We start from the raw sequence: 23,872 nt of genomic DNA, 5'->3' as shown, positions 1-23,872 counted from the left end.
GGCTGACATGTAAATGCACTTGTCAGATGGTCTTTATGGGTTGTTAAGCCGTCATGTGACTTCTCTGTTGCCGTTAAATAAGAATGGAAGCTCGGGGTTTTTGGGTAATTAACCTCACCGCTGTAATTAGTGACGCCCTGTCGCAGTCGGGGCAGATTCACGGAGGTTCTGTCTTTCAGAGGCAATTAATCTCACTGAAATGAAGCGCAAAGGGAACAGAAAGCTCCAGCTCATGTGTATGTTAGGTGACTTCAGGCTCTTTCCATTTTATTAACAGCAGACTGAACTAAAATTAGACACCGAAGAACAAATGTTCTTGACTTACAGAAAAAAGTTGAAAGTCTCTTTTCTTTGGTTGTGTATAGAAACGGGTTTATTTATTTAACTCTGCACAAGAAGTTGTTGAATTGGTGAGAAAGTCTTCACCACAGAGTTGATCCACATCCTGCCAGGTGTGGCTTTAAAGGTAACGATCAGACAGCGTGACCGGCACACAGACGCCACCTGGAGCAGTGACTATAAAAGGCCTTAAACCACAACTTTATTCAAATGACGTGATGCCAAAGACGACAAGACGAGAAGGAGCTGGTGGTGTGCCGATATGTCAGTTCGGGCTGCAGCCAGACGCTCAGATGTCCACGACTCCACCAACAACAAATCTGCCGCATGATGCTCTGGATGGAGCTGAATTACAGGATCCTGGGGCTTAAAAATGAGTGAGATAACGAGCCACAAGCTACATCAACAAGCTCAGTACCTCAATGCATGTCAGCAAAACTAAGGAACTGATTGTGGATTTCAGCAGGAAACAGCAGAGGGTCTTCCATCCACTCCACATCAGTGGGTCTGAGGTGGAAAGAGTGGACAGCTTTAAATCTCTTGGTGTGACAATCACACACAACCTGTCCTGGTCACTTCACATAAAGTCCACGGTGAAGAAGGCCAGACTGCGTCTCTACCTCCTCAGACGCCTGACAGATGTCAAGTTCCTGCTCAGGAGCTTCTACACCTGCACAACTGAGAGCATCCTGTGCAGGAGCATCACCACCTGGATGAGCAACAGCACCCAGCAGGACTTCTTGGTCCTGAGGAGGGTGGTCTGTTCAGCTGAGTGGACCATCGGATCCACCCTCCCCAACCTGCAGGACATCTACACCCAACGATGCAGGTCAAGGACGGTGAAGATCCTGAAGCAGCCCAGCCATCCTGGAAACTCCCTTTTCTCCCCCGACGCTATCGTTGCACTCATTTTTCTTTTATTGAAACTAGATGCTGGTACGAAACACATTTCACTGCACATTGCACCGTGTATAAACATGTATGTGACAAATAAAACTCATCTTGAATCTTGAAATGTGCATCTTGTTACCGACGTGTGATTTCTGAGCTGTGACCCACTATCATTCTGCATGTGATCATTTCCAGTCCGTGGTTGTTTCATGACGTCTATTCTGATGTAGAGCTGCTGTGTGTTAGAACAAACAAACACTTAATCCCCAAAGTGACAAAAGAACTGATAGAATTTATTCCATTACTACCTACTATGTTTTTACTTTTCTTCAGTTTGGTGCAGTGATGACACTTAAATGTAGATTTATATTAACCAACAACAGCAAACAGATTTATACAGAAGTCAGGATTCAACCCGATGAGCAGGAGGTTTTATCATCTTCACTATTTCATTTCCTCCCTTTAACAAACATCTACTGGGATGAGAAATGACTAAAAGTTGGCGGGAAAAAAGGCCCAAATCAGTCGAGATCGTTGAAGTTTAATAAAACTTTTATTACAATATAAGCATCAAGAACAATATTTGGTACTTTAATGTTGGGTAAAAACAGCACAAAGAGGAATGTCAAGAACTCTCATCTCGGCTGGTGAGGGGAACGTCGGCTACATCGACCTTGTCGGGTCACCTCTGACCGCCGAGCGCTCGGCGGTCGGGACAGGTAGAAGTTCACACGTCTTAAATGAAACACTACACAGTCCTGGCACAAGACTTCACTCGAGAGGGCACGTGGAGGAAACATGTTAATTGAAAGCACCGAGCAGGCATCACGACGCCTCGCGTGTTTGTCCTTCATTCGTCGGGCGTAACAGGAAGACTGCAGGAAGTTACAGGTCACAGTTTAATTTCTCATCGAACTCTAAAAGCAGCGTCGCCACGCTTGAAGGCAGTCGTTTGTGGCGACGCTGACGTGAGAACAGCACTACTGGATGAGACGGGGAAAGGGAGAAGCTGACCTCAACACTGCTAGAAATTCATTTATTAACCAGACGTAGTAGCATGCACATGAGCGGGACGACATGATTAACACTGAGCAGGATGAGAGCCTATCTAATGGCAAGCTTGTGTGGTCGACTCATAACCAGAGGCGATCCAAAACCAGGTTTTCTCTTGACAGAAATAATAATAATAATAGTGACATAATTGTGTGACAACAGAATAAAAAGTTTCTGCTACGAGTTTTCACCATTGCTGGCTCTCCCAATGAAGCTCTTTCACTGAGCAAAGAGATGTTTGAAAACCATCGAATGGAAGCAGCAACACTTTGGTTTTCTGAATAACAACAAAAGTTAGGAAAAAAAAATGGAAAAGGAACAGAACATCCTAATAAAATGTGCGTCACCATTTTAAAAAAAGATGGGTCACATGACTTCATTTGAGTAACTGGCAAATGTTTTTTTTTGTAAAACGATACTATAAAAACAAAAACAAAGAAAAAGAACCGTGTGTAAATATATAAACACAACACTGTTGGAATATACTTTGCTGTACGTATAAAAGACGATTCCAGATCCTCACGTGGAGCTGAAATAAAGATAGTGGCGAGCAGTAGGAGTCAAGAACCAGACGGCGTTCACACCTTCTCCATCTCTCTGGTCAAACTCAAGCAGTGGCTCAGATACCTGGAGGGAAACCCAGAAGATAAAGTTAATTATGAAACCACACCTGGTCTCACGAAAGACCAGAAACTTAAGATAAACAAATCCTATTACATGTGTACGAGGTGTGTCGGAAAAGTTCCAGGACTGGTGCCACTAAAGATAGAGCTCAAACCCAAACTACACAAGTTTCCCCTTCAGACAAGCAGCACGTCTACACAGAGATCCTATAGCATTTGCTTCGTTCAGAGTTGTGTCAGGACCAGTGGAGGCTGCTTCACCATGACAACCTGCTCACAACGCCCTGAGCATCCCACAGCTCCTGGCTGAGAAGAACATCTCCGTGCTGGAGCAGCCTCCCTGCTCACCCCACCTGGCTCCGTGGGATTGCTTCCTCTTCCCCAAGCTCAAGGGGGTCATCAAGGGGACCCGTTTAGAAGACGTGGACAACATCAAGATGGCTTTGATGACGGAGCCGAGAGGATCCTGGAAGAGTTTTCTCCACTCTCACCCAACCGGTCCAGGCAGATGGCCGCCTTTCCTGAGCCTGTTTCTGTTGGAGGTTTGTCCCCCTTGGTTCCTTCTCACCGTTGCCAACCACTTGCGCAGAGGGAGTCCAAAGGCAAGTTTGAATTGTGGGTTCTCTGTTAAATTTTGTATGTTAAGCGCTGTGAGATGGCATAAGTTGTAAACTGCGCTACACAAATAAAATTGAAATAGAAGAATCCTTCCAGGAGTGCATGGCGCGTGAAGAGAAGGCTGGAGAAGGGTGTTAGACTCCAGGAGGATTACTACGAAGGGGAATACTGGTAGTTTGTAGTTTGAAATCTACCTTTTGTGACACCAGTCCTCCTTGTATGAAGCACTGCTGCTTCATTCATCCGTTATTCAGTCACAAGTCACGTCTACATTAACGTTCCCTGCAGCTCCATTCAGACAAACCAGTGACAGAGAGAGTCACAGTGAATCACGTGACTTCTAATGCATAGTATTGCACTAACAAACAAACTAAACCTATAGTGAGGTTATCAAACTGTCCAAATAACTAACAGCTTATTCATGACTTCCTAAATACTGAGAATCCTGAAACTACAACAACTTCCAGTGTGTTTTCATCGTGACTCTTCTAAGTTAGACGTCACTCTAGTCAAATAATGGCACAAGAAATCCTGCCACTCTCCAGAAGGCCATTTTCCAACTACTTCAACATAGACCTGTGTGCATTTCTAGTCAGTATTATACTTACTAGACATTTTTCACGCGTGTGGGGCGTCGTCATCTCCTTGCTTCTGCATCTGGGCCTGCATCTTGGCAATCATCTCCTGCATCCGCCTCAACTGCAGGAATGACATGAAACATCAACATATGTATAAAACAGGGAAACAACTTCAAATTAAATAGATGCATGGGTCCTTGCCGTACGATTTCTGGCCTTCGTGCATGTCGGGGTGTGGCGCAAACCTGCTCCGGGCGGGACTCTGATCTAGCGTGTCGAGTTTCAAGCGGATCGTGGCACGTACAGGCCAGTTACACAGCTCGTACCGTTTTATGGCGTTTTGGCCAAATTCCACAGGTTGCCATTTCTACGCCATCAGACTTTTACAGACTGTTTTACTAACTTTTAATCACCACGTCCTGTAGTTTGTGATGACAAATTGTCGGTGTGTATGACCTTCTCTGTAGGAGAAGACAGATTTTGAAAATGGCCAAAAATGAGGAAAATCGACAAAATGCTCAGTGTGTTTTTTCTAAATGACGGACTTCCTGTCAGGTTCGGGGCTTGGTGCTATTTGACTTTTTTGTGCGTCCTGATGTGCTAAACGTGCCCACAGAATTTCGTAGGTCTAGGCAAAACGGCCTTCCGACGGGACTCTGTTGAAAGAAGGGTTTCAATAGAACGAGGCGCGTTCACTGCTGTGATTTGGAAGTGATAGCGATGGCAGTTGTGTATTTGTTCATTATTTCCTTTTACAAATGCAAACGATATTCTATGATTGTATTTTTGAGGAAAAAATAGTGTGAAGTGTCCCACCTCAGCCTCCTTCTCCTGCAGGATCATGTCCTTGTCCATTTCCTCCGGCTCCGGCCCCTTTCTGCAGCAGCGACACAACTACAGTTACTGCTTTGTGTTTACACGTGAACAAAATCAACAGAGTCATCGCTGAGGTGAAAGCAGTCAGAGAGGTTATACATGTGCTCTGTGTGATGGTTTATAAAGAACAACGAGTCAGCGGAGAACACGTCTGCGTGTCACAGAGTACATGTTGAGTCATTTTAAGCAGCATTAAGCAAACATTACAAAAGCCACATTGAGAAAGTGGAAAACAGGGGTCAGTGGGTTAGTTTGTCTTTGCAGAAAGAAAGCATCACGAGAGGAAAGTGGGCATCTACAACATATAACTACAAAGAGATGAAAACAGGGAGGTGTAGGAGGGAAGCAAAAGTCAGGGGAACAGCGTTACCTCCCCCAGAATAGAAAAAAAAAACAAACAGTACCTCCAACTCATGGGTTTGGACAAATCAAGGCCAGCCATCGTTGGACAGATGGCAATGTGAAGACAGTAAAACCAGTCCCTTATCCTGGGTTGGCTTTAGGAGAAACTCTAAAACGGTGTTTGGGGTCTACATTAGGGGTTAAATGAGGATAAACTCACACTATGTTAAATGAAACAGTGATCCTGTGTAAACCTGCACAGCTACTCAGACTACACATTCTAATCTAGCTCTGAACATATTAAAAACAACAACCCAGTACAGCCCAGAGCGATAAACCCAGTTCTACCTACAGCCCCACTGGTGTCGTCGACATGCACAACGAAGAGTTAGAGCTACTCGACTACAAACTGATACGAGTTCAACAGCATTCTATGAATAAAAGGAAATGAGATCCAGTTCAACAGGACTAACTCCTGCTCATCGGCCCCTCTGGTAGAAGTTCCATGTATCTGAGGTGTATGATTACTGTATACTATCTTCAGCTGTTTGAGGAGGGGGAGGCGGAGAGAAGCAAGCTGACAGACAAGTACGTACGCAGGAGACAGAGGCAGAACGTAACCATGGGAGGACAACCTGCCACCCCGCTTGAGGCGGTCTGAGCGGAAGTTCTCGTAGTGCAGGTCCTGGGTCACTTCCTGCAGATCCTGCATGTGGGTTCTGGAGGTCATAGGAAAATCGACAGTGAATGTACACGCACAGACATGTTCAGGCTTTCAAAATGGTCACTCTAAAGGAGGGGCGGAGGCTGTCTGCTTACAGAGAATCAGTTGTCAACAATATTCCAATGCTGAAGGCATCCTTATAAACTATCCTGACAGTTTTATTGAGTCCCACTGTGTTTATGGTAAAACAAGAACATACAGGCCGTGTACACAGTTCAGTAGGTCATTACAGAGCCTATAAAAAGTTTTTTTTATTGCTTTTCTTTGGAATCATGAGTGCCAAATTACAAAAATGAATCAATAAATAATAAAAGTGGAAATAAAAAATAAACATTTCATTTTTTTTTTTTTTAAAATTTTCTTTCTTTATTATTTAAAATTTTTTTAAATAATTTTTTTCATTTAAAATTTTTTTAATCTATTTTTATTTATTATTTTATAATGTCGCTTTAAAAGCAAAGAAAATATGCGCACGACATTCCCTTTGCTTTTAAAGCGACATTATAATGACATTAGAATTTATTTTATTATTTTATTTTATTTCCACTTTTATTTTATTATTCTTTTATTGATTTATTTTTGTAATTTGACACTCTTTTTTAAAAAGACTCTTTCATGTCAAAGTGAAAACAGATTTCTATAAAGTAATGTCAATTAATTAAAAATACAAAATGAACAGAAGTGACTTTATAAACATTGACATTTAAGAGTGTTTTTTTTTGTCCAGTCTTGTCAAAAAAGCCAAATTAAATTGATTCAACGTTGAAAGGAAACAAAAGGGAAAAGCTTCCAAACTGGGCTGAACGCTGTCTACAGGTGCTGTAGCTCTCTATGGCATCACAGCCTTGTTCATCTCCTCCTCCTCCACTCACATCAGCATGGTCCGCAGCTTGAGGAAGTCGTTGTGTTCTGGGTTCTCCACCTCCACCACTCCCCAGGGGTACAGGCGGCCCCTGACCTTCTTTCCTTTGGCCTCAATCTGCTGGTTGGATCCAACCACTGCAAACGGGATGCTGGCCTGCACAGAGGAGTCGTACTTCATGCATCTGTTGTCATGGTTCAGCCAGCCAATAACTACTGTATTTCCTCCAATGGCGGCCCTTTATTTAGCCCTCCTGCAGGCTGTATCAGAGTCTTTATTTCTAATGTCGTTTGTTTGGTCAGTACGACTGGTCGAATTTTAGCACAAACCTTCTTTGATCTGCTGCTGCTGCTCCTGTTAAAGATACTGAGCAACTCTGTTAACACAAACCTAATCTTTCACATAACGGTTTCAAATAAAAGCCCTCTTGTAGTTCATTAGACAGAAATTCTTCATCTCTTTTTTTTTTTTAAAGCGATAGTGTGCGACCATATTACAGGTTTTTTCCAGGATTCTGATTGGCTAGCATGGCTTTATGCTTCTCGTTACACTGCCCCCTATAGGTCTGGCAGCTCATAGCAACGTGTTTATGCAGGTTTGTGTGAACCAAGATTTTTTTTGAAAACGTAGATCTGTTTTTGTAAATACCAGCTACGTGCAAACGTGGCCTTAGTTAGCATAACAGAAAGCAACCGAGGAGTTGAACGGTTTTCTTTTCCTGGTCTGTATTTGGGGACCGGCCTTTATTTGTTTATGTCGTCTACACTCACAGCCTTCATCAGACTCTAGTTTTTAATGGACTATGACTTTTCTTTTATTACGATGACACTTGAAACTCTTAAGACGTTCAACAAATCCTAATGGCTGGAATTAAATCTTATGAGAGGCCTCAATGTTGACTGCTCTCCTCCTTGACAAGAATTCCTCTCAAAAGAAAAAATAAGTAAATCAGAGAATTCATTCATGTTGAACCACTTCATAGAACACAAAGGGTACCTTGAGGATCCTGGTCTGCTCTTTGAAGTCTTCGTCTTCGTCCGACTCAGCGTCAGGAAGGTGATAGATCTTAATGCCGTGCTCGTCGATTTCATCAAGAATCTACAAGAACCAACATGAAAGTGACAAAACAACGGTGAATGTCTGTTATTCTGGACAAACCTTCTGTCAACAAAGACAACATTCTGATCATCTGAATCATTTCTTGCAGCGCTGGCAGCGACCATGTGGTATTTTTACACACCAGATGACTAAAGCAATGACTGACCGCTGTTCCAGTCAGGAAGTGTAAAAAGTCCCTGAACAATAGGTAACTCTGCCGTCCTCACCCTGCGTTTGAGCCTCTCCCTCTCTCTGAGGGTGAGCGTGTCGGCCTTAGCGATGACAGGAACCACGTTGACCTTATTGTGAATGGCCTTCATGAACTGGACGTCGAGAGGTTTTAGGCTGGTCGGGACAGGAAACGGACAGAGGCTCAAGAAGAGACAAAGGATTCAGGCAAGGACTTGGGAAATGAGAATACAGTCATGACTCGATAATCCGACACTAAATGTAAAACCTTCTTTTATGTCGGATAGCAAGGCTGTCGGATTGTCAAGACGGAGGTCGAGATACAAGGAGGACTTGATGCTGGAAGGCTCATTAGTTGTTAATTATTGTTCATAGTTGTTATAATAAGTAGTAGGGCTGGTCCCAATAGCACTTTCTGCTCTCTGGATATTCAGGCCCAACTATCAGAACATTCGGTGCGGTAGGGGGACACTTCCACCCCGGGGCAGCGCTCTGACGGGGTGGAAGTGTCCAGAACACACAGGCAGTACTTGGCTGCTGATGCTAGTTTAGTTAGCGCTCACACTTCCACCATCGGTGGCGGCGGGGGAGTGGCAGATACGCTCCACCGTTACCATCCATGTTTACTTCCGTAAACACTGAGCACGCTCGCTGCGTGTGACGTCGTCGTGTCCTCTTCTGCGCATGCGGGACACTTTTGGGTCGTATGAAGTTCACACAGCAGATCACATACAAGTCGCATTTAACTGGAAATGTGAAGGAACTCACAAAGAAATCTTCATTGAGCATCAAGTCCTGCAGTGTGAACGTAGCCAATCTGTGGGATTGTTCAGTCAGATAATACGCCGTTATCCTGATTGGTGACATAAAATGTCATGTCGGAGTCAGAATCCAAGGCTGTCGCTATGTTAAGGCTGTTTTTATGGGTTCTGTTGGTTTTTCCTAAAAACCTGTCGGATAGCAAGGTTTAGGATTGTTAAGGGTCGATTATCGAGTCACGACTGTATATTGAAGACGTTTAGCTAAACACAGAGGACTTTAATGGTATTTGTGCGGCGTATGGCAGGACATACCCGTGGCCGAGCGGGGAGATGAAGTAGAAGCAGCAGTGAACTCTGTTGTCAACAATGTGCCTACGATTAAGGCCGCTCTCGTCGTGGAGGTAGCGCTCAAACTGGTCATCGATGTAGCTGATGATGGTGCTGAAACTGGAAGGAAACGTAAATAACGTTAAACACAGATTATACGCTGACCCACTAAAGCTCAGGTGAAACATACAATCTCCTGCTGTCCTTAAGATTTAAAACATTTCTTATATTCAAGCTGCCCCATGCTACTGCATCATTTAAATCAAGAAAATAAACTCATTGACTAGGTGGCCTCCACCCTGACGTGACTTCATACCAGTCTTGGCTGTTGATGGCGTCGCCGTATCCTGGTGTGTCCACCACAGTGAGACGCAGCTTCACTCCTCGCTCCTCGATTTCCACCGTCGACGCCTCGATCTGAACCGTCCTCTCGATCTTTTCTGTCAGAAGGAAGAGACAAAGTCAGCCGATGACTAAATGGCTTTGTCAAAGATTAATATGTTCATGTGGGGCTTTAGAAATAAAAACAGATGACTTTAGTTAGGGGTATGTTCTACCTGCTGCTCCGGGGATGACTCTCTCAGGGTAAAGGTCAGTGAGGAAAAGGCTGTTGATCAAGGTGGACTTTCCAAGCCCAGATTCACCTTTAGATAACAGAGGAAATGCATTCACAGTGAGTAAAACTGGATTAAATGGTGAGGACCCAGACTGAAACAACATGAGCATGAGCAGACCGGATCAAACTGATGAAGTAGATGAATAATGCTCTGAATAGATTGATAAAAAATTGCTCAGTTGAGTTCTGCAAAGCCTGTCTGATGCAGAGTTCAGAACAAAGACATCCTCTCTATGCAGCAGGAAATGAAGCGTCTGCTGTGACGCACACGAGGCTTCACACTGGGCGGAAACACACATCAACGCGATAGTAAATCTGACTTCAGCGTTAATCTTTCCCAAAACTGTCGGTCGGCTAATTAAAAGATTCCTGAAGCCCGAGGAAGGAGAGCAGCATTAGTTTGACTCCTTCAAATGTTAGAGCTGAGTAAGAAGCTGGATTTTTTAGTCCATATTTACTCTCGTCTTTGCATCTGTATGCTGCGTTTAAAGACTCTCAGGCTGTTTTTATTGGAGTGTCTCTCCTGATATCCTCTGATAACAGATGAACTGTTTAACTGGCTATGTACAAAACAAGTAGGATCTTAAAAACTCCCTCAGGTTTTCTCACGTCTTAGCAACACAAAGTTTAAATGATACCAACAGCAGATGTTAAAGAGCCCATATAACGCTCATTTACAGGTGTAGAACTGTTAGGGGGTCTATTAGAATATATAATTAACATTATTTGTCTCTGTCTGTGTCGCTTCGTTGTAGCTCCTGTCTCTTTAAGGCGTCCCTCCAGAGAAGCCTCCGGTTGGCTCTGATTTCTAAACTGGACCAACAAAACCAAGGAAGTGTCGGTTTCACATCATAATTTCAGATCTATGTGAATCACCAGAAGCAGCTCTAATGAGGAAATAAAGATGGACTCCACATTCTATGTTTGAGGACGTGCCAAGCTCGCCCACGAGGCCAGCGTTGTGCAGATGTGTGACACGGTGATGTTAAAAAGTCACCTGGATTTTAAACAAGACACGTAGCAGCGTTTTCTGTGGGAGGGAGTAACTCCCTCTGGCGTGGACTTCCAAAGTCTGCACACCTTTAACATGCACAATAAACAGTCGTATAAGTCGTTAAAGGGAGAAACTCTAAAAGCATAACGTGGGCTCTTTAAGCTACCGTGAGAGAAGCGACGACAATGAGAATCCACAGATTAAGTAGGGGGTTATCGTTTAAAATAAAAACCTTCCCAGACCTTTGGATCGCCACCCACATGTCTGATCTGCTCGGAGAATTAAAAGGTCTTTAAGATCTGCAGGGACAGTTCGTGGTCCTCAGAGTTCAGACCAGACGAGGCGACAAGTCGCTGCTGGAACTCGGGTTTACAGTAACTGTGACCATTTTCAAGAGTAACATGAAGACTGTTGTTTGTTAATGGCTTTTAAGTAATAAGTAGGGATGCACGATATATCGGCGATCACATCGGTATCGGCTGATATCAGTGTTTTGTCCCATATATCGTATCGGTCTGATGAACACATTTAGCCGATGATTGTCTAACATCATCTCCTTTGTCTCTACGTTTGATATCGCTGCTATTTCACAGATGTTTTTACTTAAATGCTCCTGAACTTAAATATGTTTAAATATGTTTTACTTTTGTAGTAAAGAAGACTATGTGGTCTAATCTGGGCTTCTTCTGAATAGTTTTCTCACAGTTCTTACTTACACTCATTTTTCGGTGTGAACAAAAATTGAATATCGACATCGGTAATATCGGTTATCGGCGATATCAGAAATCTTAATATCAGATATCGGTATCGGCCAGAAATTTTAATATTGTGCATCACTAGTAATAAGTGTTATTATAGATACTAATGAAACTTCCTGTACTTACATTAAACTTGTAGCACTTTTATTTACTTAATTTGGATTTTTTTTCTCTCTGTTATCATTCAAAATTTAATTTGTTTTTAAGTTTGTCTGTAAAGCACTTTGAATAAGCTCCGTGTATGACAACGTGCTGCATAAATTGACCAGCTTGATTAATATAAGTAAAACTAAATTGCAAATCAATCTGATAATTGGGCCAAGAGAAACTTAAATGATAATATTTGATCTGCTTCTTCGTCTGGGAGAGCGAAAACAAAAAAACCACAGCAGTCATTTAAAGCAACTAAATTTAAGAAACAACTGGTGAAATGCAGGAATCTGTGTTCGCCGAGTGTCACGGTCACATTACAGATACTGAGACAAAACAGCTGCTCGTGTGCTTTTCACAGGAATGCTGCTACTGGTTCCCATCAGGGCCGCGGCAAAAGATTTACACGAGTCTTTCCTACATCCTGAACTGGCAATCCGCCTGAACGTCATCTATGGGAAACCTACGAGATGGTAGTTTCAGGTACACACAGGAAAGCAGAAGACCACAGAGGGAAAGTGCTTTATGAAGAGAACAATTGATTTTAATTGTTATCGTTATTATTTCTATCCGTGGAGCAGAGCTACAGTGAGCTAATCCTACAGGAAAACGCCGATTTATTTAAGAACCAGGGTCACGCGGAGGGTTAAATAAGCACTCGATGAGTATTCTTGCAGCAGAAAGACAAGCAGGCCTCACTGTCCACTGTGTGAATCAGTCCCTGGAGGCACACAGGCTGCATTCCTCTCTGGTTTATTTTAAAGCAGAAGGATGAGCAGTGTTCAGGGGAGCTTCTACCCTCCCCCCATCGCCAACAAGCACAGTCACAAAACTCGCATGGAGACTTGACGCCAGCTGAGCAACTACACAGATGTGACATGTGAAGCTGGCGGCTGATCAAAAGAAGCACAAAGATGCACCGACAGAAGACAGAACAACCGGCTCAGTCTCAATGTACACAGAAAGATGGTTAAGCTGAGTGGTTATTAGTCGAAAAAAAGAGCATTTTCCAGCAACGACTGGATATCGTTCAGGCGTTTGTCCAAGATCCCACCATAAATTCATCCCAAAAGCACGAGCCAGAAACCTAAACACATTCCTCGACGTCCATGTTTACTCTTGCCGTCTAGCTTGAACCTTGTTATCACTGAGGACACGCTGTCATTTTCCAAACTAAACAGAACCAGAATCACATAGAAGAGAGGGACAAGAGGTGATGACACACTCACCTACAACCATGAGGGTGAACTCAAAGCCTTTCTTTACCGACTTGCGGTGAACCTGATTCGGCAGGTTGGCGAATCCAACGTACCCCGGGGTCTCAGGGTTGGTGAACTGACCTTGCTGTAGGGGAAAAAACAAGAAAAGTGTCATGACCTTTAAGAGAAAAAAGTGTCTGACGATGTTTCAACTAAAGATGAAAGAAGGTGGCTTTTAACATAATTATTACTTAAACATTTTTTCGTGAGATAAATCAGGGCTGAGTCTAACATAGTTCTGGCAGCTGTTGCAGAAACAGCTTGACGGCCAATTACAAGAGCTGAAATCACTGAGGAGACATCTGTTCATGGACAAACAGGGCATTCAGGAGGGCAATGGGAACCTCTCTGCAGTCTATTTGCAAAACACCCCTCCACCTCTCAATCAGTCCGGCGTTTACAGTCCTCTCCAATGCCTTTAACAGTCTCCGTAGCTGCGCTAAACAGAATCAAACAACATATAAATTCTTTATTCAGTGTGCCGTCCACGGTCTTGTAAAATGCATAAACTCTCCATTGTTTCCTCCTTCCAGTAAAGGTCAAGGCTGATAAGCTTGATAAGCAGCGAGTTCTTGTGCTGCCTTCGGCCCTTTCAACCCACATAAAGCTTCGTCAGAGAGTCATGAGGACGACAAGCTGACATCCACAGCAAGCACACAGTGATGTTTGTTTAGAGCAGCACAATACATAAAACAGATCAATAAAGTGAATATTAGCTAGTGAGGAAAGGAGCATATCAGCAATACACAGCCTCAACTTGTCATTCTAAGTTCAGATAAGCCACAGAAGCACAGGTAGGAATCTGGTATGACTGCATACCACATTGGTTCAGATGGGATATCTGGTTTATGCATTACATGCAGCTTACCTTCATTTTGTCGGCCTGAGACATTTTTATTCTTCTTGTCTAAACCTGAAAGAAAAGACACAGTAAGATCAGATCCAGTTTATTGTCATTGTGCTGTACAGACAGGATGAGAGAGCGGTTCTTCGTGATCCAATAACTTAAAGCAATTTAAATAAATACATGTGTGCATATCTGGATCAGCAGTTCAGCGTTCTGACAGCTGTCGATCAGTCTGAGATGCAAAAAGAAGAATTCCCTGCACTTCTGCCGCTTTCTCAGCTGTTCTGACGGTTAATTCATGCAGTCACATCCTCGCAGGCCTCACAGTCGGCGTGAGAGGCAGGAAGTGTGGTTCGTGCTCAGAATGGCTTGTCGACAGAGAGCCTCACCACAAAACGCTCTCTTCCTGCCTGGGTGGCTGCAGTACAGCTGCGTCCCACTGCAACGCTACGACTTCAAAGGATTAAGCTCATACCGTTAAATCCTATCACATCTATCATATGGATTATGCATGTTTACTACTGTCCTGCTTGTGTTGTGAGCTGCTTTGTACTTTTTTTTCTCACTTTAAATGAACTGAAACTGGCAGAAACACACCCACAGACTGAAACCACCACATCCCTCTTTGTATGACTTAACCATATATAGCAGTTTATCTTCCAGCTGATTGGACAAACGTGTCCACATTAGTTTAGAAGCTGGTTTAAGTCAATTTAAGTGGCCACAGAAATATGCTAACCACAATGAGCATCAAGCTAGCTGGTTTTCAAACACTTTAAATGAATCGAAACTGTCAGAAACACACCCACAGCAAAACACTGAAACAACCACGTCCCTTTATGTATGACACAGCCATATATAGCAGTTTATTTTCCAGCTGATTGGACAAATGTGTGTCCACATTAGTCTAGAAGCTAGTTTAAGTCAATTTAAGTGGCCACAGAAATATGCTAACCACAGTGAGCATTAAGCTAGCTAGTTTCCAAACACACCCACTGATAATAGCTGATTAATTAGCAGGCTATTAGCTACTTTAATAGCAACCAGCCGGCTAACTAACGGTACCAATCATCACTACCAACCGAGCTAACAGCCCAGGCTAGCAGCTAGCGAGCTTAGCATAGCGTTAACTACTATTAACTAGCCGAGTAGCTTCCCCTGCTGGATGTTCACTTGAGCGGCTAACGTTAGCATCGCCGCTTCAACGCCGCGACGAGCGCAGCAGCAGCAGCAGCAGCGAGGAGACTCGTAAATAAGTGATGAAGGGCCGAAAAAGCGCGGTGTTACCTTACAGTCTGCCCGCAGAGAGGATAGTGGAGACGGAGGTACGGAGGGACGAGCTGCCGATGAACAGCGGACTTGGCGGACACCTCAAATTCTTCAGATTCCGGTGCAGCAGCTTCCTCTCGCGCACAGACCACAATGCACTGGGCGCGATCCGCAGCAGCAGCAGCAGCAGCACTGACACACTGAGAGACTGTTAAACTCAATCTGGGCTGTTTAAACTGCATTAAACACAACAAACCCTGCTCATTTATTGGTGCAGCTTTTATATATAATAATGCAAAGGAGGTCTAAACTGTTAATCAATGGCCAAGAGCAACATCCAAGTCACAGAAGCTGCAATTATCTAATAAAAGTAAACTATAAGACAAAAAATAAATGAAGCATTGTGGTGCTACAGAGAGCCAAATAAGTCATGTTTACCACACATGATGGAGCACATGCTTGTGGTTCAAACAAAAAAACAAACAAAATCACATCAGCATTTTGTTTTTTGTTTTTTGTTTTTCCAGTGGGGTAAAAAAATAAATACATAAAATAAATGTGTAATTACCACTACAATCTGAAATACGTGCTGTTAGAACTGTAATGGTTTTAATTTCAATTGCTCAATTTGTATAGCTGTAATAACATTTTTGATTTGAAACTCGTAATTTCAGTTTAAAATGCTGTAAGGGCATTAATTCTTGGATTAAATAATTGTAGTTTCTATTACAATTATACAAGTTGAGCAACTCAAATTCACATATAAATTATTTCAATTAATTTCCGGTAGCACACGTTTCTGACCATGATAATGTAACAATTGCAATATCTGTCAAAAATTGCACTAATTTAATTTAATTTAATGTAATTTAATTTAATTTAATTTAATTTAATTTAATTTAATTTAATTTTATTTAATTTAATTTTATTTTATTTAATTATTCATTTATTTGTTTAGTGAGTTAGTTAGTTAGTTTTTTAGTTTTTTATTTTCATCATTCATCGCCGTTGCGTTACCCTGAATTATTCATATGTTCCAGATGGTCGTGCCACCCAGACAGAGCGTTTTGTGGACCCTCTCCATCTGTGAGCCCCAGGAATCATTATCAGCGTCTTCGAACCCACAGTTGGAATGTGATCAATAGAACTGAACGCAGTAATATAACAATATAAAATATAAAAATATTGTACATTTTCTTTACTGTGAAATCATTTCAATCTGTGGAACGCTCTGAGAAATCGTGGTCAATCTCAGCTATAATAATTAATGTGTTAAAAACAATAAACACTATCATCAAGGCTGCTCTTTTTATTGTGTAGTAGCATAGTTGCCAAGGCTGAACCATCACTATAGGTATGACCAAAATATGTCCAGATTGCAGGAACTGCATTTATTATTTTATTATAAATGAACAAACAAATCACATTCTCTTGCTTGTTGACAGCAGCTTAAATCATCCTTTTCATCTATTTTTGTATTTTATATATTCTTTTTATTATTATTATTATTTACAGTGGGCGAAAAAAACTATGGACTCATAGTGTAATAAATAATAATTCTCACTTAAAACTTTGCATATGGTTCAGCCCTGTTGTGTTAAATTATTCATAGAGTCCAGATTGTGATCCGACCGAAGTCGAGCGTTTTGTAGATCCCTCCATCTGTGAGCCCCAAGAACCATCAGCACCTTCCACCTCTGTAGCAAAAATATAATAAATACGACTGAATGTGATTAATAAATGTGCTTATTTTCTTCAATGGAAAATCTTTTCAATGCTCAAAGTGAATCTTACATATGAGCTGCTTGTGATGTTGTTTTTGTTGCTTAATAAGATTTCTAGCATTTATTATTACTTCATTTGGATTTATTACTATTCACATATTGTATTTAGTATTTTTTTGCCATCTTTTGTCTTTTTGCTTTTAAAAGTTCTTTGTCAGTTTCATTTTAAAAACATATTTTCTATGTTATTTTCATGGTCTGCTAGTTTCTTCTCACATACTTTAATTCTCACTCAACCTTGTAAATGCGTCGGCTTAAGATAACACAAAAACTTACAACTGGATATATTAATTGACTCATTGTTATTGATATGCCAGTAATATGAGATATCCTGCAGCTATAATACGGCTATCACCTCATGAACCAATCACATGTAAACCCTTGAAATTGGGCACATGGGTATTTGTGTGGTGTCTCATAGAATCCAAATGCATTATTTAAAACGCTGACTGAGACATTTTGGGGCATTCCAGGAAAAAAAACAGCTTCCAACTGTTGTCTGACACAATTGGACCAAAGTCAGCTGTACATGTGAAATGAAAATACTGGCGCGCTATATTAGCATGATTTAGAACACGACCAGCACCTGGTTATCAGGGGAAAGTCCTCGAACACACTCCACTGGTGTAACTGGGCCCCAAACCACAGGTCAGACCAAAGCTTTGATGTTTTGCAGCACTGTAGCTCTGTAATAAGTTAATGTGTTTTTATTTTAAGAGGTAATTTAGTACAACTACATGTAATGAAGCAGAAAATGGTATCCATTAGGAGAACATTTGAACTTGCATTAGTGGTGTTTGGCCCAGAGAGGGAGCCAGAAGGCTGCTGGTAAAACATTTATCACTCCTTTGACCACTTCACTGTATTTATTATTGACTGATATGCTAAATAGGGATAGAAAATGTGTTGGTGGCTAACCTGATGTGTGTAACTTCAGTTATGTGTTACTTAGAATCTGTTGATCCTACAGTGATGTGACTACATCCTTCAGTCGGCTTTAACTGACCATATGATCAAATGTTAGACTGACTTTAGGAATACTCCGTTACAGCGTCATGTTGAAGCTCTCCAGATAACAGTGGATCTGTGAAAGCTCACTGAAGGTTGCCTGAAATAAAACCTGTGTTCATTGCAGGTTCCCTGAAGGTTTCACAAGCATTCTTCAGGAAAAGTCAAGGAACATTCCTTATTTTGTTAAACCTTCACCGAGTCCTGAGGAAACCTTCAGGAAATGATACCTACTTAGGGTTTCTGCAGAAATCAGCCAGTCAAATCTGATGCTTTTTAATGCCATTTTAATGCTATACTGTACAATGACAATTACACTGAATCAAAATGTGGACACAGTGGAGTAAAGCGGGTTTGCATCTACTTTCCATAGAAAAGAGTTGCCAGATAACTTTTAACTGCGGTAAAAAATAGTGCTAAATAAAAATGTTTTTAATGCCACTGAAAACCAAATGTAATGTTTTTTACTGCTATTTAAAGTCTTAATTTTCACAAAATCAATTTAATGACTATTAATGCTTTTTAATGCCCCGTGCTATTTATGGGAAAGCCTCAGAGGACCTCCAGTAACCTTCAGTAAAGTGTTTTCTTAATTAAATTTTTTAACAAAAACAACAGGCTATATTTCTACTTTTATTAGCCTTTTGTTTTATGGATTTATTTTTGATTAATATTGCTTTGCATTGCCACATTATTTATTATTTATTTTATTTATTCTTCTTTTTATTTAAACTTTTATTTTATTATTCTTTTATTAATTTATTTTTGTAAATTGGCACTCTCACTACTCCATACATAGAGTCGAGAATAACATATTTAAAATTAAAAAAGAAAGAAAGAAAGAAAGAAAGAAAGAAAGAAAGAAAGAAAGAAAGAAAAAACTCACGGAGCTGCTCAGAGACCAATTTTTAAGGTAGACTATCTTCTTGTGTGTTACCAGGTGCATGAGTTGACGTTGCGAATCAATCAAGACACCTTAAATATCAAAACTCTGACCATTAGTTCTTATTGGCTGTTTCCTCACCTGGAGGGAAACGTGGCGGGGCGTCGTTCCGGTTTGCTCTGGCAGCAGTACTACACCTGTAGTTAGCTGATAACTGATAGCTAATGACTCGTACGACAATACGTGAGGCCTCTGTTGATACAGGCTGGAGACAGTTTCCATTAGCTTCGAGTTAATTTGAATTAATTGTGGCTTTAATAGCTGGTCTTTGAGGATGAAAAGCAGAACACAGGAAGGAGTGTTTGCCATTTAAAGCGTGTTTGAAGAAGTTTTTCCTGTTTTTCACTTAAGTTGAAGTTAGCTAAAGTTAGCTGTCAGTGTCAAAGAGCGGTGCTTATAAGCTAGCTAAACTAGCTAGCTAATTAGGTGTTCAGTAGCGTTCTCTCTGTTTGTCCAGGCCATAGAGTGTGTAAAAAAAGACTCTTGCTAACGCTTTTAAATACTAAATAGCATGACATATAAGCTGGTAAGAGCATGTGGGCGATGAAACTATATAAACGGGACCTGTTAGCAACATGCATGTGGCTCGTTGGTCTAGGGGTATGATTCTCGCTTTGGGTGCGAGAGGTCCCGGGTTCAAATCCCGGACGAGCCCTCCTTTTTCCCTTTGGTCGGAGATCACATTATTCTTGCCACGGTACGCAAGCGTTGCTCGCACACTTGAGCCATGTTTTATTACAGAACTAGACTTATATGAGTAACTGCTTAATGTTTGGTGGTTGCTCTTGACAGCATTGTAATACTGATCTCTTGTGGACCCTGGCAGTACTGCAAACTGGTGTTCTGCTGATTGTATGAGTGTTTCTCTAACGTGTCATTTTAACATGAGGTGCTCTGTTATCAGCATTAAACTCATAATTCAAGTGTCATGAATTCACATGTGAGCTCTGCTTTAGAGATGTATTCAGGATAAGATGTTATAGTTGATGGAGAAAAGCATTCTGGTAGATTAATCGTAGCAACTGGACTTGCTTGAGTTCCTTGAAGACGTTCCACCTCTCATCCAAGAGGCTTCATCAGGTCTGACTGGCTAGTTGGGAGTTCCAGATACTTATAATTAGTACTTCCTAGTCACAAGAGACCCTAACGAACCCCATTGTGGCAGGGGAAGCACTATAACGAGGAGGAGGAGCAACAAACCCCCGACTGAAACCAAAACACAGGTGTTAATGGCTCCTTAAGGATGTCAGTATCTTGAACTACCAACTATGAAGTCTCTTGGATGAGAGGTGGAACGTCTTCAAGGAACTCAAGCAAGTCCAGCTGCTACGATTAGTCTACGAGAATAACCTGGATGACTGAGGATCCTCACAGACACGGAGAAAAGCCGTTCACGCTTGTGGTTTGGGGGTTTGTTTAATTTCCTCTCCCGACAATCTGATTTTCCAAAGCATAAAACACGCATGCAAATAAACAGTCATATATTTACAGTTTTCATCACCTTCCTGTAATTATTCTGTACGCCATCACTCCGGTGAGCAGCATCTCACGACCTAAAATATGCTCGCTTGTCTTCCACCCTGCAGGGGCTTATCAGAGCTCGCCTCGGTGACAGCATCTCTGCTGGCCTCCCTGCAGCCTGGCTCAGGACAGCCACCGCTCTGCTTAACACCAGTCCAGGAGATATCTCGGTAAATACCAGCCTGCTTCCCTTTCTGTTACAGCCAGCATATCATCACCACAGGGGCGATATTTCCATTATTTTCATAAGCCTCTTAGGGGCGCCGTGCTCTGTCATTTGTGGAGTGGCTTCATACCAGGAGACATGTGCCTCTTCACCAACCCACCCTGGTAACGTGGTGAAGAGTTCCTGTTACGCTTTGAATGGAGGTTGAGGCTGATAATTCCTGTGTTCTATATGGATGCTGTAATCCCATTCTGCAGAGAGGAAGCAAGCAAGAGAGATAAATGTTCTTTTTTTAAAATAAACAACAATATTTCTGACTCTCTTTTTCATTTTTTTAGTTTCCCGTATGATACCAGTTTGAATGAAAGTTGCATTCTGGTGAAATTAATGTGAAGTGACCCTCACAACAACAAACTGCTTTTCAGATTCTTGTGATGGCAGAGCCTGAAATCTGTGTGTCAGTGGCCTGTCAGTGAGGGGAAAAAGTTGTAATACTCAACATAGACTTAAATGTGAATTAAATGGATTCTGACCAATAGCACTCCAGAGCATTTAAGGAGGTCCGTTGAAGAAAATGTAAATTTTTTTGCAAGTAGATTTTTATAGAATTTAAAAAAAACACCCTAAAGTGTAAATACTGCAGCATGCTTCATTTCCCCCCCAAGCTTAAAGCAAAGCATCTCTCTGGATAGCACAGACTTTTTATTTAGTTCTTTCTCATTGTTCCTCCTCCTGTGTCAAATTTAAAATAAATATCTTGAGCCTGTGCCTTGTGAGTCATAATAATCCCCTCCTGGCTTAAAATGTTGTAATGTGTACTTCTTCTTCAGATCTATGAAGCCCCCGCCGCTGTCTCCACCCACCCCTCCGCCGCTCGCTGCAGCTCCAGCACACCGGCTCATCTACGACGGACACTGTAAAGCTCTTCTACGCCACAACACAGGTAGGTTGTCATATTGGACGTGTTTGAACTAGACACCGAGTTTGGGGAAGAATGATGATACAGAAAGCCTCCACCTGCAAGCTAACGAGGTTGATTTGTTTTGTTCGGTACGTATGAGACCCTGGAAGTCGGAGTCCATGTTCTTCAGAGTGTCATCGGTACAATGAAGTTTCAAGGTGGAAATGATGAGCTATGGTGTTGCCTGCTTATTTCACTCATCATGTGTCGTCCAGCATTTAAAAAACAAACGGACATGTTAAGAATGTAAAAAAAAAAAAAACAGTACCACCTAACTCGTTAAGCACTATATACACATATACATAATCGACCCTTAACAATCCTAAATCTTGCTATCCAACAGGTTTTTAGGAAAAACCAACAGAACCCATAAAAACAGCCTTAACATAGCGACAGCCTTGGATTCTGACTCCGACATGACATTTGATGTCACCAATCAGGATAGCGGCGTATTATCTGACTGAACAATCCCACAGATTGGCTACGTTCACACTGCAGGACTTGATGCTCAATGAGGATTTCTTTGTGAGTTCCTTCACATTTCCAGTTAAATGTGACTTGTATGTGATCTGCTGTGTGAACTTCATACGACCCAAAAGTGTCCCGCATGCGCAGAAGAGGACACGACGACGTCACACGCAGCGAGCGTGCTCAGTGTTTACGGAAGTAAACATGGATGGTAACGGTGGAGCGTATCTGCCACTCCCCCGCCGCCACCGATGGTGGAAACAGAAGTGTGAGCGCTAAACTAGCATCAGCAGCCAAGTACTGCCTGTGTGTTCTGGACACTTCCACCCCGTCAGAGCGCTGCCCCGGGGTGGAAGTGTCCGGAACGTGCACAATCACACAGGTCAGTTAGATTGAAATCCAGTGATGTGTCGTGTTCTAACAATACACTAGTTATTATAACAACTATGAACAATAATTAACAACTAATGAGACTTCCAGCATCAAGTCCTCCTTGTATCCCGACCTCCGTCTTGACAATCCGACAGCCTTGCTATCCGACATAGAAGAAGGTTTTACATTTAGTGTCGAATTATCGAGTCGCAACTGTATATATATATATATATGTATATATAGACCATCTAGCATCATAAAGTGTTTTAATGCGCACTCAGCTCTCCAGGTTTTACCATTTTGAACAGGAATGAGGAATTTCAAACTGAATTCACCTTTTTATACCCAAGTAAATGCAAGTAAATACTTATAATTTGACATCATAAGCAAGAAATAATAATGTTCTTTACTATTTTTTTTGTGAAACAGTAAATTTAAAAATTCATAGATAACAACAATGATTATATTTTATCATTAAAAACATCATTTTGGCTAAACAGCTTCTACTTACTGGTGTATTAACCATTACAGACTCCCTTAGAACTATTCCAGTCTCCGGTTCATTTATGGTATCGTACCTACTGCATAAATGACAGTCTGTAGATTTATAGTTAGTATATGTAAGGCAAATCTAAACTTCCCGTTAGTATGTATGAAGACTAGTTTGTGACGATCATCTGAAATGTATAGAAATTCTTTAAATGTGTAAAATTCAGTGGAATCAGAATCAGAAACATGCTTCCCCCGGTTCATTTCTCTCCTCCCACCATCACCACGCCATCATCACCCCATTAACCGGCGTGTCACTTAGAGTAAGCAGCTGCCTGCTTAGCCGGCACCTTTCACTTCTCAAGCAGCACTTAATTTACTGCAGGACATTTTAAATCTCTTGCCTCTGTGGCACTGAGTCGCTGACAAACGCCTGGTTGCAAATGTATCTCATTGACTGCTGACTCGGTTGTATTACAAGCTGGCTGATAGGGGCTGCCGCAGTAATGTGGCCCTCAGGTTTATCCTCAGATGTTGCAAGAAGTGTATTAATTGAGTTTAGATGGGGCCTTATGAAAGCGTGGTGGCAGGCAGAGACGACGAGCAGATCTCTTTCCCCCTCTCCCTCTCTCTCTCAACCTCGGATTGAAGCTATCTGCCACAGAGCCGAAGCATATTCCACCATCAATGTGTCAGGGGGAAAGCTATTAAAACCGCTTTACTTTTCCTAAGTATCATGAGAATAAGCACAAGATTTAGTGAAATCCTCCCCAGAGCACCGAAAATCTCAAGGATTTTCCCCCTGAAATGTTTCCTAATGGGCTGCTCAGAAGTGTCAGAAACTCTTGTTAGACTCGAATGTTTTGGGGGATTTTAGTGCATTTATTTGGAGCTGAAGTGACAAAATTTGAAGTGCATCTGAACTTTGCCACGTATCAGATGGAAACCGATTCAGCACCGGTTCACCAACAGCAGAATCACACCGG

At 41.8% G+C, this 23,872-nt stretch overlaps 1 protein-coding gene and 1 non-coding gene across 2 annotated transcripts; one reads left to right on the top strand and one right to left on the bottom strand.

Annotated features, from left to right (window-relative positions):
- Positions 1–1,763: 1,763 nt before the first annotated feature.
- septin2 (septin 2) lies at positions 1,764–15,315 on the bottom strand. The gene is made up of 13 exons (XM_008280495.1): positions 15,193–15,315; positions 13,927–13,971; positions 13,029–13,143; positions 9,839–9,925; positions 9,598–9,721; positions 9,267–9,401; positions 8,232–8,349; positions 7,903–8,004; positions 6,917–7,062; positions 5,956–6,039; positions 4,919–4,979; positions 4,133–4,223; positions 1,764–2,910 (listed from the first exon to the last, which is right to left on the bottom strand). The coding sequence occupies exons 2-12, from the start codon at positions 13,948–13,950 to the stop codon at positions 4,143–4,145; spliced, it is 1,077 nt and encodes a 358-aa protein (XP_008278717.1). The 5' UTR covers positions 13,951–13,971; positions 15,193–15,315; the 3' UTR covers positions 1,764–2,910; positions 4,133–4,142.
- Positions 15,316–19,492: 4,177 nt separating this feature from the next.
- On the top strand, positions 19,493–19,564 carry trnap-ugg (transfer RNA proline (anticodon UGG)). Its single transcript has one exon. It is a non-coding gene; the product is annotated as a tRNA-Pro (tRNA).
- The last annotated feature ends 4,308 nt before the right edge of the window (positions 19,565–23,872 follow it).

The sequence above is a fragment of the Stegastes partitus genome, unplaced genomic scaffold (genome assembly GCF_000690725.1).
Source record: "Stegastes partitus isolate 25-593 unplaced genomic scaffold, Stegastes_partitus-1.0.2 Scaffold0, whole genome shotgun sequence".
In the NCBI taxonomy this organism is placed as follows: Eukaryota; Metazoa; Chordata; class Actinopteri; family Pomacentridae; genus Stegastes; species Stegastes partitus.
This window is presented reverse-complemented; position numbering and strand designations above follow the sequence as displayed.

Excerpts from the sequence above, each read along its gene's own strand:
- septin2 (XM_008280495.1), bottom strand. The coding sequence starts at position 13,950 with ATGTCTCAGGCCGACAAAATGAAG. Across the intron at positions 13,144-13,926 it reads CTCAGGCCGACAAAATGAAG|CAAGGTCAGTTCACCAACCC; the intron begins GTAAGCTGCATG and ends TTTCCCCTACAG. Across the intron at positions 8,350-9,266 it reads ATCTCCCCGCTCGGCCACGG|CCTAAAACCTCTCGACGTCC; the intron begins GTATGTCCTGCC and ends TGTCCCGACCAG.